Source organism: Mastomys coucha, unplaced genomic scaffold (genome assembly GCF_008632895.1).
Source record: "Mastomys coucha isolate ucsf_1 unplaced genomic scaffold, UCSF_Mcou_1 pScaffold16, whole genome shotgun sequence".
NCBI classification, from domain to species: Eukaryota; Metazoa; Chordata; class Mammalia; order Rodentia; family Muridae; genus Mastomys; species Mastomys coucha.
Genome location: NW_022196898.1, coordinates 39,405,044 through 39,424,176, shown reverse-complemented (window position 1 = coordinate 39,424,176; position 19,133 = coordinate 39,405,044). Strand labels below are relative to the sequence as shown.

Below are 19,133 nucleotides of genomic sequence, written 5' to 3'. Positions count from 1 at the left end.
AGTGGTGGCACATGCCTTTAATCCCAGCACTTGGGAGGCAGAGGCAGGCAGATTTCTAAGTTCGAGGCCAGCCTGGTCTACAGAGAGAGTTCCAGGACTTCCAGGGCTTTACAGAGAAACCCTGTCTCGAAAAACCAAAAAAGAAAGGAAAAAAAAAAAGAAAGAAAAAAAAAAAGAAAATAGACTTTAGCAGTTTGCTCTCTCTACATAATACCTTTTCCCCCTTTCTTAACTAGATTTATTTTAAATCATACAAATGTGTTTGTATGCCAGGTGTGTGTGTAACACACACACACACACACACTCTGGAGAAGGAATAATGGTTATGAGCTACTTGATGTAGGCGCTAGGAACTGAACTCTGGTCTTCTGGAAGGACAATAAACATTCTTAACTGCTGAACGATATCTCCAATCCCAAATACCCTTTTTCATCCTTTGACCCTCGGTGAGGTTTTTTTTCTCTTTGGAAGTTTTCCTGGCTCCAATCCAGGTAGAATTAATAGCCCTTATATCGGTCTCTGGGCATATCCCTGTCTCTTTTGCAGTGCTTAAAGTTATGGTTATTTGTTCTCAAAACATATATAATATATATTGTATATTTCATCCTTATGCTGTCAGCATTTAACTGGCACTTGACACAGCCGGTCCTCTTGAAATGTTTGCTGACCTTAAGATCCTGTTTGGGCTCAAGGTTGGCGAAGAAGATGGCTCAATACGGTTAATGAATCCGGATGACCATTAGAGGGCAGACTAATCCCGTGACGTTCTGTCCCAAAGCCCCAGACTCGCTCCTTCATTTATTCTTCCCGAGGTCATTTCCAACCAGAACTTCACAGTCCCATTTTAATAGTCTTCTACACAAAACACTCACACGATGCTACATCTCTTCTCTAGCCACCCCACTCTCTCTCCCCAGTTTCCATCATTATATTGGGAACTAAAGAGTTAACTCCACCCTCCCACCTGGTCATCTTGCTCTGTTAATCAGCGCGATCTGGGAGGCGGCGAAGAAGAAAGGGGAGGTACTCATTGATGGACTGGGTAACCCGGACTCTGGCTCGCCTCTACTTGATTGCCTTTTCCAGAAACCCTCCCAAACTCCTAGAGCCACACACACCTTTTCCGGCCAAGATCCAAACAAGCCTCTACTTTCCTCTTCCCTAGGAGCCAGGTAGAAGAGGGAGACACAGGAGGGGGAGTCAGGGGGTGGGGGCAGCTTCCTCACACCCTTCCTCCGCCCTGACCACCACCACCCACCCCCACCCCACCCCCGGAGGCCTAGGCGCCCCGCCCGCGGGTGCTGCCAGGGGAGGGAAACCTCGCGCAGCGACAGCGCAGCGGGAAGAGGGTCAGCAATAACTGGCGCGCAATCGAGGGTGGGAGCCAGCCCTAGCCAGGGCTGGGAGGAAGGAGTTAAAGAGCCGGGATTGGCTCCCCCGGCTCTCTTGTCACCGAATCTGGGAGGGGAGGATTCGCTGCCTGGCTCGGGACCTTGTGGTCCGGTCCCCCCACCCCACCCCACCCCCCCTCCCGCCTCCGGAACGGCTGGCCGGAGACTTGGGCCAGCCGGACGCCCCTTCTGGCACACTCCAGGGGCAAGCGCGAGCGCACACTCCCCTTTCCTCGCTGGCGCTCCCTCTCGCCTCGCTCTCCCTAGATCGCCCTCTCGTTCGCTCGCTCGCTCGCTCGCTCGCTCTCCATCCCTTCGGGTGCTGCGCTCGCTCCCACCTGCTCTGAAGCGCCCTCCGCTCTCGGACGCTCCCAGGTTAGCGCTCCTGCTCGACGGTCCGGATCCGTCGTCACAGCCTCGGCAAGCAGGCAGTGTGCCCTCGGGGCTGCGGCTTCAAGCCACCCCACCCCGCTCCCTCGCTCCGGCTCGGGAGCTCTAGACGCTCGACCCTCGTCGCTGAGCCTGAGGACGGCGATCAGACCATGGTGCCAGCGCTGCCCCGTCGCTGCGCTCGCTGAGGCCATGCCGGGTTCCCGACGCGTCCGTCCGCGCCTAAGGGCGCTGCTGCTGCTGCCGCCGCTGCTTCTGCTCCGGGGCGGCCACGCGGGCGACCTGACCGTGGCTGTGGTGCTGCCGCTGACGAACACCTCGTACCCGTGGTCCTGGGCGCGCGTGGGGCCGGCCGTGGAACTGGCTCTCGAGCGGGTGAAGGCTCGGCCGGACTTGCTGCCGGGTTGGACGGTCCGCATGGTGCTGGGCAGCAGCGAGAACGCGGCGGGCGTCTGCTCAGACACCGCCGCGCCGCTGGCCGCGGTGGACCTCAAGTGGGAGCACAGCCCCGCCGTGTTCCTGGGCCCCGGCTGCGTGTATTCCGCTGCCCCGGTGGGGCGCTTCACCGCGCACTGGCGGGTGCCGCTGCTGACCGCCGGTGCCCCGGCTTTGGGCATCGGGGTCAAGGATGAGTACGCGCTAACCACCCGCACGGGACCTAGCCACGTCAAGCTGGGCGATTTCGTGACGGCGCTGCATCGACGGCTGGGCTGGGAGCACCAGGCGCTGGTGCTCTATGCAGATCGGCTGGGCGACGACCGGCCTTGCTTCTTCATAGTGGAGGGGCTATACATGCGGGTGCGCGAGCGCCTCAACATAACAGTGAATCACCAGGAGTTCGTCGAGGGCGACCCGGACCACTACACCAAGCTACTGCGGACCGTGCAGCGGAAGGGCAGAGGTGAGGCTGCCTACCCACCGGACGGCTGGCTCGCGCGGCCTGATCTCCAGCCAGTCCACAGCCTGGCATTCCTTCTTTGGGGGGCCAGGCTTCCTCCTCTTAGAGTCTGGCCTAACACTACTTTCCTACCTCGGAAGTTTCTAGTTCTTTCTCTCTGCGCGGGGTTTGCATTCCTACCCTCTCCCCCTCCCCTCCTGTCTCCCGTGACCTTTCCTGCTGCGTACTTTTCTGGACTTAAGCACGGAAGGGCCTAGTTCTAGCGCTACTGCGCCCTCAGCTTCCTGGCTCTTCTCCCTCCTGTTTTTGCTCTACCCTACCACATTCTCTCTCCTCCAGTTTCTTCTATTGCTCCCACACGAGCTCTCGAGCTCTCAGGACCCTTCTCCCGCTGGCCATTCTCTGATTCTTCCTGCAGTCTTGGTCCTCCCCACCCCACCCCCCCTCCCACTCCCGATACACACACACACACACACACACACACACACACACCCCTTGCCCCACCTTCTCTTCCTTCCTCTCATTCCTCTCTATCTCTTCCTACCCCACACACCTCCTTCTCCCATCTCTCAAGTTCTCTTGACAAGGCCCAGACTGAGCCAGGAGTTGCTGTCCTTTAAAGACCACAAATCAGAATTCTCTCCCTTGTACTTTGTGTGCTGTGTGTTCATTCATGTGGTTCTCTCTCTCTCTCTTTTGTCCTCTCTCTCCTCCTCTCTCTCCTCTTCTCTCTCCTTTCTCTTTCTCTCTCCCTCTCTCTTCTCTCTTCTCTTCTCTTCTCTTCTTTCTCTCTCTCTCTTCTCTCCCCTTCTCGTCTCTCTCCTCTCTCTCCTCCACCTTCTCCTCTTCTTCCTCCTTTTCCTTCAGTTATCTACATCTGCAGTTCTCCAGATGCCTTCAGGAATCTGATGCTTCTGGCCCTGGATGCTGGCCTGACTGGGGAGGACTATGTTTTCTTCCACCTGGATGTGTTTGGGCAAAGCCTTCAGGGTGCTCAGGGCCCTGTTCCCCGGAAGCCCTGGGAAAGGGGAGATGGGCAGGACAGGAGAGCCCGCCAGGCCTTTCAGGTGAGTGCTGAGGTTTGAAGCCCAGGTGTAGGACTCTGAGCTGTTGATACATCATTTCTGGCCACTTTGCCCTTACACATGTGAAATGATTCCAGAAAATGGGTTTTTGATAGCCTTAGAGTTGAACCATGCACTTCATGGACTTTAGGGACTTGAGAGCCCAGAGGCTAAACAGATATTTTTTATAGGCCTGAAGTAGGAGGATATTCAAAGCCCGTGGACTAAACAGCACTTAAATCCTTTTGCTCAAGCACAGGGTCCATCTCACGCAGGACACAGGGTTCAATTTGATCTTTGTCTTAGTTAATATTTATTATTTATTTTGGTTTTTGTTTTTGTTGTTGTTTTGTTTTGAGTCAAAAACTCTCTGTGTATTCCTTGTTGTCCTAGAACTCATACAGACCAGGCTGGTCTCAAAACTCAAAAGATTCTCTTGCTTCTGCCTCCTGAGTGCTAGGATTAAAGGCTTGTGCTACCACACCAAGCCATTCAACTCGATCCCGACCTAAACAGGCTGATCTGGGAAGTGGGACCTCAGATGACTGGGACTCCAGGATACAGGAAGGACTGGAGTCAGTTCCTACCATTCCTCTTTTCAATGATTCCTTCTCTAGGCTGCCAAAATTATTACTTACAAAGATCCCGATAATCCCGAGTACTCGGAATTCCTGAAGCAGCTAAAACGCTTGGCTGACGAGAAGTTCAACTTCACCATGGAGGAAGGCCTGGTAGGAGGAGGGGAGGGGGTCCTAGGATCCTCCAGTGTGGCTCTCCAGACCCTAACTTATGGTTCTCTGTCACTCTAGCCTCCTCTCTCAGACATTCCAGCATCCCATCTCCCCTTTCTCCCTTCCTGTTATTTCTGTATCTCTCCTGATAGTGGAGGGGACAGTAGCAAATGTAACCCTTGAACCTAAAGTCCTCATCAGGGATTTGCAAGTGGCGTATCCTGCCCTATCTACCTAGCATGACTCAGAGTCGGGAGAACTGTAGATGCCAAAGTATCTTTTAGGCAGTCATGTTTGTGTGGAATATGGTTGTTTTCTCTATGCCCTTACAAGCTCCCATTACCTCCCCCAACCCTTGCCCAGTTCCCTGCCCATAGTGCTACACTTTGTCACTCTGAGCCCTTTTCTATCCACCCTGTCTGAGCTCTGCTTGCTTCTACAGAAAAATATCATCCCAGCCTCCTTCCACGATGGGCTCCTGCTCTATGCCCAGGCAGTGACAGAGACTCTGGCACAGGGGGGCACTGTCACTGATGGAGAGAACATCACTCAGCGAATGTGGAATCGAAGCTTCCAAGGTCAGGGCCTAGAATTAAGTGGAATGGGCTGCCTTGGGGCTGGAAGTGAGAGAGGAGCCCCAATAGAAGACTACAAAAAGCCTGTGTTACCCAGGGGGGTCTCCAAAGTTTCAAAATATTCTGCATGTCGAGTCTGCCATCCCCACAGTCAGCACAATCATCCTTTTCACTGTTGTGCAGATATTCACACTAGTGTCTACATCTCTAGGGTGGGGGGAGCAGGGGGTGTTGAGATGAAGCATCTCTGAGCCTCCATTATTTCAAAACACAGCCTTCCTCCCCTATGGCCCTAGGTGTGACAGGATACCTGAAAATTGATAGAAATGGAGATCGGGACACTGATTTCTCCCTCTGGGATATGGATCCAGAGACTGGTGCCTTCAGGGTAAGTTCACACGTACACCAAGAAGACAATGCCTAGCAAGAATGGCAACTCGAGCCGGGCGGTGGTGGCGCACGCCTTTAATCCCAGCACTTGGGAGGCAGAGGCAGGTGGATTTCTGAGTTCGAGGCCAGCCTGGTCTACAGAGTGAGTTCCAGGACAGCCAGGGCTATACAGAGAAACCCTGTCTCGAAAAACCACAAAAAAAAAAAAAAAAAAAAAGAATGGCAACTCATCCTCCTAACCCCACTCCACCCCACAGCCTCCCCAGGTATCTGCTTATTCTGTGGACAGCTATGAGATACTAAATAAGGCAGGCTCAACTCCTCAGTCTGAAAGCAACCAAAATGATGAGAGGCACAGACTTCCACCCTCAGGGACCCCCAGGTCTGAGGAGGGAATATAGAGTCCTTCCCTTGAGTTCCTAAGACAGGTGGGACATCATCCTAGCTGAGACAGGGACTTGGGCCAAGAAGAATGCATGTATGCAGCTGTGTAAATGTAGCAAGGACAGGAAGGGACAGAGGTCAAAAGCACCAAGATTCAGATCTACCAGTGAAGGCCTCCTGGCAAGGACATAGAGGAATTAGGCCTGGAACTGTCCCTGAGGAATTATTTCTGCCTTGCAACCAATACCAACTCCCTGAGTGTAGGGTTGGGGTTTCCAATGGGGTTCCCTATGGGTGTTTTCTCTGCAAAGACTTTGAGTGTTCAAGTTTTTGCCCCTTCATGCCATGGGTATGGGTTTGAAGACTCATAGATAGTCACAGCAGGGACCTAGTGAGTAGTTCGTAGCCCAGGTGCGGGTCCTGGAAGTAGGTTGTCAAACAGGAGGCAAGATGGTACAGGAGGCTACAGGCACTCACCTCTCCTGTTCTCTCTCAGGCTGTCCTGAACTTTAATGGTACTTCCCAGGAGCTGATGGCTGTGTCAGAACACAAATTATACTGGCCTCTGGGATACCCACCTCCTGACGTCCCTAAATGTGGCTTTGACAATGAGAACCCAGCCTGCAACCAAGGTGAGCGGCCCATGCTTCCAGAATCCATTTGTGGAGCCACTGCCTCCTCCTCAGGGGAGTTAAACAGAGGCTTCTGAGCTTCAGAGTTTACTTCCCTTCCTTCATCATATCAGTTAACTGACTACGAGACGATTCCTCCTTCCCGTTGTCTAACCCTAGTCTCTCTTCTACAACTTGGACTCTCCCACAGACCACTTTTCCACACTGGAGGTTCTGGCTTTGGTGGGCAGCCTCTCTCTGATTAGCTTTCTGATTGTGTCTTTCTTCATATACAGGTAAGTTAAGGCACGGGGGCGGTAGGTGAGGCTGGGGAGACAGGAACACAGAAGGAAGCGGGAGGAGGGTAGGCCTGGGAGGGAGCCTACTGTGGGGAAAGAATACTTCTTTCATTCCCTCTGCGAGGAGGCAGAAGCTCCAGACTGGAGTCTGGAAAGCATGGATCGGATTGGTCCGGTTAGTTCAGGCTGGGTTAAAGCCATAAAGTAGCTGCGATGTGATTTCAGAGCAGAGCAGATGCCCATGTGGAACTGGCATCCTTTGCTCAGGCCAGATAGCAAACAGTAGTTCAAAACCTTCAGGTGGCCGGGCAGTGGTGGTTCAGGCCTTTAATCCCAGCACTCCGGAGGCAGATGCAGATGAATCTGTGAGTTCAAGTCCAGCCTGGTCTACAGAGAGTTTTTCCAGGACAGCCAGGGCTACACAGAGAGATCTCGAATCAAAAAACAAAAAAAAACAAACAAACAAATACTGACTTCAGCTACTGACCCAAAGGAGTTGGTTCTGGATGACAAACGCTGCTGAGAGCTAGGTGCTGAGCCTAGACTGGGAAAGAGGGGTGAGAGAGTCTACTCCTGGCCTCCGGTGGGAATGAAAACCCAGAGGGGGACAAGGAAACAGGAAAGGGGAGGGAAGAAAGCAGTGCTGACTGGCCGTGTGCGCCAGGCACTTCCACACTCAGGACACCGCATCCTGTAATGATTAAGAATGAAGTAGCAGGGACGCCTTTAATCTCAGCCTGGTCTACAGAATGAGTTTTTCAGGACAGCCAGAACTATATAGAGAAATCCTGTCTTGAAAAAACAAACAAACAGGCCGGCCAGTGGTGGTGCGCACACCTTTAATCCCAGCACTTGGGAGGCAGAGGCAGGCGGATTTCTGAGTTTGAGGCCAGCCTGGTCTACAGAGTGAGTTCCAGGACAGCCAGGGTTATACAGAGAAACCCTGTCTCGAAAAACCAACCAACCAAACAAACAAAAAAATAAAGTAGAAGCTGGGTGTGGAAAGCATAGCTTTACTCCCAGCACTGGGGTGGTAGAGACAGGTGGATCTCTGTGAGTTCAAGGCCAGCCTGGTCTACAGAGTGAGTTCTAGGCACAACCCTATCTCATTAAAAAAAAAAAAAAAAAAAAAAAAAAAAAAGATATGAAGGTCTCTAGTTTCCAAAGGATGAAACTGAAGTGACTTCTCCCTCTGGGATAAGATCCCTGTGAGTTAGAACCTCCCTCAGGCCCCAAGCCTCCCAGCTCTCAGCTCTGAGAACAGGACTCCCTTAAGCATCTCTTAGCATGGGGGATGTCCTCGTTCTCTGAGCCCCACCAGGGCTAGGGGCTCAGGTGCAGGTTTCACATTCCAGGAAGATGCAGCTGGAAAAGGAGCTGGTGTCAGAGTTGTGGCGGGTGCGCTGGGAGGACTTGCAGCCCAGCAGCCTGGAGAGGCACCTTCGGAGCGCTGGCAGCCGGCTGACCCTGAGCGGGGTGAGGACAATACTGTCTCTGGAGGAATAGCTGAGTAGTAAGAGCAATGGCTGATGAGTTAGCAGAAGGTGCTTCTTAACTCACCTTAACCCAAGACTTGAGAGGTTAAGATGGGAAGATTGCTGTAGGTCCGAGGCTAGCCCGTGCTACAGAAGGAGACCCTGTCTCATAAAACCAAAACCAAAACAAAAGAACAGGTCTACCTCCAGCTCTGCCTTCACTTGCTCACTCTGACGTTGTCTTAGATGAGGGTTGCAGTTACAGCCTCTGTAACAATGCCCTCTCAAAGGTCTAAGTAAACACACAGGTATGAGTCTAATACACTACACAAAGGAGGGTGGGAACTAGTATTGGTAGCTCCCACCTGCTGTCCATCCTAGCCTGGGAGGCTGAGGCAGTAGCATTGCCACAAGTTCCAGGGCAACCTGAGCTAAAGAGCGAGTACCTATCTCTGGAGGGTAGGGTAAACAGATAAGGGGCAGTGCGATTGAATCTAGAACTTCCAGGATGCAGAATGACCTCTGGGCTAACCAGTGAATAACTATTGTTCATCTCTGTAGCGAGGCTCCAATTATGGCTCCCTACTAACCACGGAGGGTCAGTTCCAAGTCTTTGCCAAGACAGCATACTATAAGGTAGGTCTGGGGAAAGATTGTTGATCCTTGGGACCCGGGTAGAGTGTGCTCTGAGGACTAAGAAATGGTTCTGAGGTGGGCTGCCAGGGGACAGGGGTGGTCTCAGGGCAGGTAGAGAGCTGGGGTCATGGATGGGTTTCAGAAGCAGATGGGGGTCTTGGGTCATCTCCTGAATAATAAGTCTCCATTTATTTCTTGCTCAGGGTAACCTTGTGGCTGTGAAACGTGTGAACCGGAAACGCATTGAGTTGACGCGGAAAGTCCTGTTTGAACTTAAACATGTAATTTAGGGGAACGAGGCTGTAGCTTGGGAAGGGCCCCATGGGTACTCCAAGACAGCCAGCAGAACTGATTATGGAGGGGGATCTATACATCTGGGATGGGCCCTTGAGTCTTGTGGGTAGCATGAAGGAGCTCAGTCATGAGAGATCACTGGGTCCTCCAGGGTCCAGATGGGTTGTCCTCACCGGTACAGCCAGGAAATCAAGGGGTTAGGGAGCAGATTCTGAGAATGTGACTGGGTGAGGTTTGAAGCCTCTGCCAGGCCCTTGATGCTGCCCTGACCTGCAGATGCGGGATGTGCAGAATGAGCACTTGACCAGATTTGTGGGTGCTTGTACCGACCCTCCCAACATCTGTATCCTCACAGAGTACTGTCCCCGTGGGAGCCTACAGGTGAGTGGGAAAGAGGGAGTGTGCCAAGAAGCCTGGGTTCTAGCCCTGTCTCTTACCCCATTGACCGTGTGAGCCCAGATAAGCTCCCTCTTTCTGGTCTTTCTTGGCCATCCCTGTGAATGGGAGTTGGGGGCAGGCATGGCACTACAGTAAATCCAGGTGTCTAAGCTTACGCCAGTAGCTCCCTTGTACCCTCCTCCTACTCCCAGGAGGGTCTGACTCTTGCTGCCCCAGCAGGACATTCTAGAGAATGAGAGTATTACGCTGGACTGGATGTTTCGGTACTCACTCACCAATGACATTGTCAAGGTGAGTCCAGAAGAGGAGGTCACTGGATGCCAGGCAAGGGCTGCTCATGGTTGGAAGTCATGATGATGCCCGAGCCCTCTTGCCTTCCTAAATTTTCTAGGGAATGCTCTTTCTACACAATGGGGCCATTTGTTCCCATGGGAACCTCAAGTCATCCAACTGCGTGGTAGATGGGCGCTTTGTGTTAAAGATCACAGACTATGGGCTTGAGAGCTTCAGAGACCCGGAGCCAGAGCAAGGACACACCCTCTTTGCCAGTGAGTCAGACTCTTTTGTTGTTGTTGTTTTGTTTTGTTTTTGTTTTTTGTGTTTTGTTTTTTTGGGGACAGGGTTTCTCTGTGTAGCCCTGGCTGTCCTGGAACTCACTCTGTAGACCAGGCTGGCCTCGAACCCAGAAATCCACCTGCCTCTGCCTTCCAAGTGCTAGGATTAAAGGCATGTGTCACCTATTATAGCATTTATTACCCATGAAATATGATATTCATTTGCTAGTTTTTCTTTTCCTACCAGAATGTAAAGTCCCTTATCCCTTCTATGACTCCTGACCTCTGATCCACAGAAAAATTGTGGACGGCACCTGAGCTCCTGCGAATGGCTTCGCCACCTGCCCGTGGCTCCCAAGCTGGGGATGTGTACAGCTTTGGTATCATCCTTCAGGAGATTGCCTTAAGAAGTGGGGTCTTCTATGTGGAAGGTTTGGACCTTAGCCCAAAAGGTGAGGATCATCCCAGCCAGTCTTGACAAATCCTCCTCCAGAGAGGGAACTTCTCCAAACACCCCTACCATTCCTTCTGGAGTGGGGAGTCAGCCACTATCCTTTGCTCTGTGGCTGCCTGTGGCCAGTCCACTCTGCTCTGGCCTGGACTTGCCCCACCTGTCTATCCCAGCTCGTTGCCCAACTAGGCTTGCCACTCTTCAGTGCATACCCCTTTCACACAGAGATCATTGAGCGTGTGACTCGGGGTGAGCAGCCCCCATTTCGACCCTCCATGGATCTGCAGAGCCACCTAGAGGAACTGGGGCAGCTGATGCAGCGGTGCTGGGCAGAGGACCCACAGGAGCGGCCACCCTTTCAGCAGATCCGCCTGGCGCTGCGCAAGTTCAACAAGTCAGTGGTCTCTCCCCACTATAGCCACTATAAATCCCACACTTAAATCCTTCTCTACGGTGGCAGCCCACTGCAGCCCATCACAGACTCATAGGTATCTGCATAGCTGTATGACTTGGCTGTCCCAACAGCTCCTTACCATTTACTACTCCTTCCTCTGCCAACATTGACACCCCATACCCATCCCTGCCCATGGCCCTGTACTGATCCCCAGACTTGAGATAAATAAGAGTATATGGGCCAAAAGCTCTGGCCTCTTCCCATCTCTTCCCATAGTCTCAATCCTACTCAAAAGCTCCTACCCTAGCTGGGCGGTGGTGGCACACGCCTTTAATCCCAGCACTTAGGAGGCAGAGGCAGGCGGATTTCTGAGTTCGAGGCCAGCCTGGTCTACAGAGTGAGTTCCAGGACAGCCAGGGCTATACAGAGAAACCCTGTCTCGAAAAACCAAAAAAAAAAAAAAAAAGTTCCTACCCTAGTGCTTCTATGTTTTTTTTCCAGTATGCCCACTGGCTAGTTCTCCCAGTCATGTCTCTCTGCTGCCTGTCACTGTCCTCGGCTCACCCTGCTTCTCTCCCTCTCCACCTCCTTCAAACTCCCTTGTGTTCAATAAGAATAAATAAGACATCCAGCTGGGTGTAGAAGCAGGTCTGTGGGTTCAAAGCCAGCTGTCCTTTTCATCTAAAATCCATAATGTGAATAGATCCAGCTAAAACTACTTAGAGATGCCCTGTCTTTAAGGGCAGGGGCAGGCATGGTGAGCACCTGAATGTGGGCACTGCCACGCAGAACCAGTCATCTCATCTCATCCGCCCTAGGGAGAACAGTAGCAACATCCTGGACAACCTGCTGTCGCGCATGGAACAGTACGCCAACAACCTGGAGGAGCTGGTAGAGGAGAGAACACAGGCTTATCTGGAGGAGAAGCGCAAAGCTGAGGCTTTGCTTTACCAGATTCTGCCTCAGTGAGTTCTAAACTCTGCACACGAGCACACACACACTCACACACACACTCACTCACTCACACACACACACTCTCACACTCACACTCACTCACACACACTCACACACTCACTCACTCACACTCATTCACACACTCACACATACACACTCACACACTCACACTCATACTCACTCACACACTCATTCACACACTCACACTCACTCATTCACACACTCACACACACTCACACTCACACATACTCACTCACACACTCACACTCACTCACTCACATACACTCACACACACTCACTCATACTCACTCACACACACACTCACATACTCACACACTCACACACACTCATGCACACACTCACGCACACACTCACACACACACTCACACACTCTCACACATTCTCACATACACACACTCACACACACTCACATTCACACACACTCACACTCACATACTCACACATTCACATACACTCATGCACACACTCACTCACACACTCACTCACACACTCTCACAAACTCTCACACACTCACACACACTCATACTCACACACTCTCACACACACACTCACACTCACACACACACACCATATAGCCCTGTCCCCACCTTACCTCACCTTCTGCTCTCTACCTGCCCTCTCCCCTCAGCTCTGTGGCTGAGCAGCTGAAGAGAGGCGAGACAGTGCAGGCTGAGGCCTTTGATAGTGTTACTATCTACTTCAGTGATATCGTGGGCTTTACAGCTCTTTCAGCAGAGAGCACACCCATGCAGGTAAGCTGGGGTTCAGCCACAGGCATCAGGCCAGGTAGGTCAGCTGGGCCATCTGGTTAGTACTCCCCACTTGTCCCCGGTGGGAGCCCTCATTCACCATTTATTTCTCTTGGCTTCCTTTGCTTTCCAGGTAGTGACCCTGCTCAATGATCTGTACACCTGTTTTGATGCTGTCATAGACAACTTTGATGTGTACAAGGTGAGGGTATGAATAGGGATAGGAAGGATAGGCAGAAAATGTTCAGAGGGATGCTTTGAGACAAAAAAGGGCCAGGCAGCTGGGCAATGGTGATGCACACCTTTAATCCCAGCACTTGGGAGGCAGAGGCAGGCGGATTTCTGAGTTCAAGGCCAGCCTGGTCTACAGAGTGAGTTCCAGGACAGCCAGAGATACACAGAGAAACCCTATCTCAAAAAAAAAAACAAAAAAAAACAAAAACAAAAAAACAAAAAAAACAAAAAAAAACAAGGCCAGGCAGTGGTGGTGTACACCTTTAACCACTTGAGAGGGAAATCTCTTATGAGTTTGAGGCCAGCCTTGTCTACAGAACAAATTCCAGGACAGGACCCCAGAGCTACACACAAAGAAAAAACAAAGGAAGAGAAGGAAGAGGAGGAGGACTAGGAGAAAGAGGGGGAGGGGAGGAAGAGGAAGAGGAGAAAGGAAGAGGGAGGGGAGGAGGAGGAGGAGGAGGAGGAGGAGGAGAAGGAGGAGGAGAAGCAGCAGCAGCAGCAGTAACAAAGAAAGAAAACAAAGACCAAGAACATGGGCAGAAACACACAGGGGGACCCAGGAACAGACAGAGAACCTGGGGTTGAAGGCTGAGTCCAGTGACAGGCCAGCTGATAGGGACAGAATGTAGGCTGGTAACACAGGGAAAGCTTGTCCTTCATTCTCCCGGGCCCGACAGGTGGAAACCATTGGTGATGCTTACATGGTGGTGTCAGGGCTCCCAGTGCGGAATGGACAGCTCCATGCCCGAGAGGTGGCCCGAATGGCACTTGCACTGCTGGATGCTGTACGCTCCTTTCGCATCCGCCATAGGCCCCAGGAACAGCTGCGCTTGCGCATTGGAATCCACACAGGTCTGACCACAGAAGGCATCCAGAAGCTGAAACTCAGGAACAAGCCCAAGCCTAAACCCTCATCCCCTGCCTCTCCCCACATACCCTGGGACTACATATCCCAACTCCTACCTCTTCTGGGGTGCTCACCTACCTCCTCTAACTTTCCCTGGACTCTGGTCCTTTCTTTTCCCCTCCCAGGTCCCGTGTGTGCTGGCGTTGTAGGGCTAAAGATGCCCCGGTACTGCCTCTTTGGAGACACGGTCAACACAGCTTCAAGAATGGAGTCTAATGGGGAAGGTAGGATGGCCCTCCTGGAGGAAATGAGAAGGACGACTGCTCAGTGCATACTGCAGCTCTCGCCTACCTAGTTCCTCAGCTAGCTCTCTCCTTCTCTCTGCCTACCCTGATTTCCTGTATACACGTATCTCCCACATTGTAAATCGAGACTATTGGTGTGTGTGTGTGTGTGTGTGTGTGTGTGTGTGTGTGTATACAGGGTGTTGAAAACGCACTAAGCCCTCCTTAGCCCCAAAGCTCAGTTAGCTACCAGAAGTGTTTTCAAAGCATTTTCATTAGCTTACATCTGAGCAAAAAAATCTAACACAATTTTTTAAGAGACTTTAACAAGTGGCCTAACACTGAGGTATGTGATATAAGATATTTATATTCTTTATTTTAATGTGGATCTCATTAAGCAACTCAGGCTGGTCTTGAACTTAAAAATTTCCTGAGGTTGTCTCCAAGTAGCTGAGATAACAGGCCCAAGCCACCAGCTTGGGAAACAAAGTCTATTTAATAATAATGATAATGATCATAATAGTTGTTATTATTATATTTATTTATTTAATGTACTCATAAACCCACCAAGATAGGTATTTTGTGGGTGAGGTGGCTCACTGGGTTAAGGTGATTGCTGGCCAAGCCTGGTGACCTGAGATTGATCCCTGAGACCCATATGGTACCAGGAAAGAATAGATTCCACAAGTTGTCCTCTGAATTCCACATATTCAACACATACCCACATGAATATATGCATACATACAAAAATGGATAAACATTATTTTAAATTTTATTTTATTTTATTTTATTTTATTTTTTGGTTTTTTCAAGACAGGGTTTCTCTGTATAGCCCTGGCTGTCCTGGAACTCACTCAGTAGACCAGGCTGGCCTCGAACTCAGAAATCCACCTGCCTCTGCCTCCCAAGTGCTGGGATTAGAGGCATGCACCACCACGCCCAGCGAAACAGAGAATCTCAATCTCTCTCTGTGTCTCTTTATCTCTGTCTCTCTGTGTGTCTCTCTCACTCTCTCTCTCTCTTCTCCCTCTCCCTCCCTCCCTCTCTCTCTCTCTCTCTCTCTCTCTCTCTCTCTCTCTCTCTCATTTTGTTTGTGTAACAAGCAGCCCTGACTGTCCTGAACTTGATTTGTGAACCAGTCTGGTCTCAGACTCACAGAGATCTGCCTGCCTCTGTCTCCCAAGTGTTAGGATTAAACACATATAGCATGTGTCATCATCACATAGAGACAGAGTTCCTATTGAAACCAAGGCTGATCTCAATCTTTTCACACTAGCCATCCAAGTGCCGGAATTACAGACAGTTCCCTGCTATATTTGACACTTTCAATAAAGTAAATAGTTATTAAGCAGCTACCAAGTACCAGGCTTAGAAGGCCATGTGACCTTCACCTGAGCCTATTAGTAAGAAGCCAGCCCCAAAAGCCCAAAGAAGTGGAGTTTAGCTGATACCCTTTGTACCTATATTTAGGGCTGACCAGTAGCAAAGAACACCTCTCAGAGATCGTTCTTCACAGAATACCTTCTCAGAAGTGGGTTAGCAATAAGGGATACCACAAAGACACAGGTCGGTGGAGTGAGAGTGGCTTCAGTGGGAACAGGTCCTCAACAGGACAGTTTGGGCAGTTCTGTCCTAGATTTCAATTCTTCAGTCATAACAAGAGAATACTCATCCACGCAGGTGGTACATTCCTGTAACCTCAGCACTTGGGAGGCTGGGGCAGGAGGATTCCAAGTTTTAGGTTAGCCTTGGCCACAGTGTGAAACTATGTTTCACAAAAAGGTGTGTGTGGTATTAAGGTGGAATGTCTAGAGAGATGGCTCAGTGGGTAAAGTGCTGTTTAAGTATGAGGACTTGAGTTTGACTCTCCAGTAGGGCATAGAGCAATGTAACCCAGGCACTGCCGGGAGGGACATGCAGAGGACAGTTCTACAGGCAGACTCCTGGAGTTCATCGGCTAGCCAAGGATAGCCCAAACAAGGAGCTCCATAGTGAGCCCAGGCTCAGTGAGAGCCTGTGTCAAACAGTAAAGTGGAGATTGACAGAAAGACAATCAAAATTCACACCTCTGCCTCCAGGTGTGTACACTTGCATACATGCATGCATACTAACACACACACACACATACAGAGAGAGAGAGAGAGAGAGAGAGAGAGAGAGAGTTGTGTCAAGTAACTGATTCCACCAACAGGTTACATAGTGTTTTCTTTGTGCCCCACTGCATTTAGATACTATGTGAGTGCTTTATTTGCTCATTTGAGGTGCTTAAAATCTACCTCAGATGAATGAGAGTGGAGTTAAATTCTCAGACAGCACCCAACCTTTTGAAATGAGCACTGTCTCTGTAGGCCTTTGACCGACTAGGGAGACAAAGAACATTTATTTTAGTTATCTGAGCTAATCCAAGCTGAGCTCCATACTGAGTTGGAGCAGCATCTGCAGTGTAGGTTCCTAACCAGTGCTGTACGCCCCCTCGGGAGCCGGGTAAGTCTCAAAAGCAACTCTGTGTCATAGTGTTTTTCCACAGTCAAAAAGATGCTCAGTAATCCCTTCCAATATTGAGTCTCATCTGGCAATTGATGGCTTAAAAAGTGTCCATTGAGCAGAGAATCTGACTCACTCCAGAGAGTGCTTGCCCAGCAGGCAGAAAGCCCTGGGTTCAATCCCATACAGCACATAAACCAGACTTGGTGATGTTTGCCTGTCATTCCAATCCATGGCTAATGGAGGCAGGAAGGTCAGGAGGTCAAAGTCAGTTTAGATAACATGAGCTCTTACTTCAAAAGAGAGGTAAACGGGGCTTGGAAGGGCCAGAGTGACAGCTCAGCAGTTAAGAGCTCTTACTGCTCTTGTGGAGAACACAAGTGTGTGTGGTAAATGTATGTGTGTGTTACAGAGGATCTTCTGGGACTTCCTGAGCTAAAGGAAACAAGTGCCAGGAGACTGTTTGCAGTCTCCATTTGCTTGCACCCTGCTGCTCCCACCCTGGGCTCCTCACCTTCCTCCCCTGTCCTCTCAGCCCTCAAGATCCACTTGTCTTCGGAGACCAAGGCTGTGCTGGAAGAGTTCGACGGTTTTGAGCTGGAGCTCCGAGGGGATGTGGAAATGAAGGTAGAGAAGAACTCCTTAGATCCCAGAGGATCCCAAGGCCACTCCTGTAACTTAAATTTCTCCAGTGATGTGGGCGAGTGGGTGTTCAGTTCCCTAACCCAGCGTCCTCTTTATTTTCTCCAGGGCAAAGGCAAGGTTCGGACCTACTGGCTCCTAGGAGAGCGGGGATGTAGCACGAGAGGCTGACCTACTACTACCCTGCCCACCAGAGATGACAGAAGTGTCCAGCTTCCACCTCTCCCACAGCAGCCCAGTCACTGTGGAAAGATTAGAGACGTGACCAGTGCGGTCACCAGATATGACCTCTGAAAGAGAATGGAGATGGTGGAGACTGGAGGGGAACCCCTAAGTTTATAGGGCTGACTGAAATACCCAGTCACTCCCAGAGCACATATGCCCCGTCCCACCCTTACTCCGCTGCCTAGACAGGGGGCAGTGATTCCTTCTCCGCCCTCAACTTAGCACCCCTGTGACTTAGAGGGAGGGAAATTGCCACCTGAAGGAAGGAGAGAGAGATTCTAGGAGTTTGCAGGAGGCAGGCAGTCCCGTGTCACAAACACTCCCCTCACTCCTAGTCCACCACCTGCCCCAGCGGCTTCCCACACAGACTTCCCACACAGAGCACTGGGCACTGGGGAGAAGAGAGGCTGCCAGTTGCCTTGCTTCTCCTATGAGCAAAAACCATTAAAGTCTTTCTTCCTATGACACAGTCTCTTCTGTAGAGGGCTTCTCTACCCTCTGCTTCCAAAAGAGTTACCTTCAACTTTGTTTCTTTTTTGTTGTTGTTCTTACTAATTTTAAACTTTTTTTTTTTTTTATCCTGAGAGATAGGGTTTCTCTCTCCTGTGTAGTAGACCTGGCTGTCTCACTCTGTAGGTCAGGCTGGCCTGGAACTCACAGAGATCTGCCTACCTAGTGCTGGGATTAAAGGCATGCACCACTCCCCTGACCCCCAGCTAACTTTACACTTTTAACTGAAGAGACCGCAGAATTCCCAAACAGTGCTAAAATTTTAAGAGTCCCAAAAAACTTTTGTTTATGTGGGTGGTCAGTTGATACTGCCCTTGTTAAAAATTAAAGCAAAAAGAGGGAGGCCTATAATCCCAGCCACTGACTGAAACTGACACAGGAACACCAATGGTTCAAGGCTGGCCTGGGGTTATAAAATTAATTCAAGTCTGCCCTGAGCAGTTTAATAAGCTCTTAGCTCAAAACAAAACAAAACTGCCCTATATGTTGGCTCACACCTGTAATCTCAATATTTTGGAGGCTAAGTCAGGAGGACCGCTGTGAGAGGAGGCTACCCTGGGCTACAACCCAAGCCAGTCTGAAGCTTTTTCTCAGAAAGTCAAATTAAGGGGTTGGGGATGTAGTTCAATTGATAGAATGCTTCCCTAGGGTGCTTGAGACTCTGGGTACTGCCTTGGAGGCAGAGGCAGGAAGGTAAGTTCAAGATCGGCTTTGGCCACATAGTGACGTCAAGGCCAGCTTGTGCTATTTGAGGCTACCTTAAAAACAAAGCCAAGGGCTGGAGAGATGGCTAATTGTTAGTTAAGAGCACTGACTGCTCTTTTTAAGGTCCTGATTTCAATTCCCAGCAACCACATGGTGGCTCACAACCATTCATAATGAGATCTGACGACACCCTCTTCTGGTGTGTCTGAAGACAGCTACAATGTACTTACATATAATAATAAATAAATTTAAAAATTTTAAAAATTAAAAAAAAAAAAATCCAAGCCAGGCGGTGGTGGCGCATGCCCTTAATCCCAGTGCTTGGGAGGCAGAGGCAGGCAGATTTCCTGAGTTTGAGGCCAGCCTGGTCTACAAAGTGAGCCAGGGCTATACAGAGAAACACTCTGGAAAAAACAAACAAACAAAATTCAAATAAAGTATTGAGATATCTCAGTGGTAGAAGGCTTGCCTAACATGCACAAACCTCTGTATAAATTCTCTATGTCATTAGAAAGAAAATACAGGTCCTTATTTACATA

At 50.4% G+C, this 19,133-nt stretch overlaps 1 protein-coding gene across 4 annotated transcripts; it reads left to right on the top strand.

Moving 5' to 3' along the window:
* The first annotated feature begins 1,029 nt into the window (after positions 1-1,029).
* Npr1 (natriuretic peptide receptor 1) lies at positions 1,030-17,844 on the top strand. 4 transcript variants are annotated; one of them, XM_031374619.1, is made up of 23 exons: positions 1,030-1,172; positions 1,767-2,682; positions 3,547-3,746; positions 4,361-4,474; positions 4,917-5,052; positions 5,346-5,437; positions 6,320-6,455; positions 6,646-6,730; positions 8,089-8,209; positions 8,770-8,844; positions 9,048-9,125; positions 9,415-9,519; positions 9,757-9,828; positions 9,929-10,085; positions 10,388-10,543; positions 10,768-10,936; positions 11,755-11,901; positions 12,540-12,663; positions 12,794-12,862; positions 13,575-13,749; positions 13,930-14,028; positions 17,048-17,139; positions 17,263-17,844. In XM_031374619.1, exons 2-23 carry the CDS (start codon positions 1,974-1,976, stop codon positions 17,323-17,325), a joined length of 3,174 nt encoding a protein of 1,057 aa, XP_031230479.1. In that variant the 5' UTR covers positions 1,030-1,172; positions 1,767-1,973; the 3' UTR covers positions 17,326-17,844. The 4 variants fall into 4 exon arrangements, with proteins under 4 accessions (XP_031230479.1, XP_031230478.1, XP_031230480.1 ...); XM_031374618.1 differs by having other exon boundaries at positions 1,659-2,682; XM_031374620.1 differs by lacking the exon at positions 1,030-1,172 and having other exon boundaries at positions 1,304-2,682; positions 6,350-6,455.
* Positions 17,845-19,133: the final 1,289 nt, after the last annotated feature.

Coding starts and splice junctions, on each gene's coding strand:
- Npr1 (XM_031374619.1), top strand. CDS start 1,974: ATGCCGGGTTCCCGACGCGTCCGTCCGCGCCTAAGGGCGCTGCTGCTG. Junction 6,456..6,645: donor GAACCCAGCCTGCAACCAAG/GTGAGCGGCCCA, acceptor ACTCTCCCACAG/ACCACTTTTCCACACTGGAG. Junction 8,210..8,769: donor GCCGGCTGACCCTGAGCGGG/GTGAGGACAATA, acceptor TCATCTCTGTAG/CGAGGCTCCAATTATGGCTC.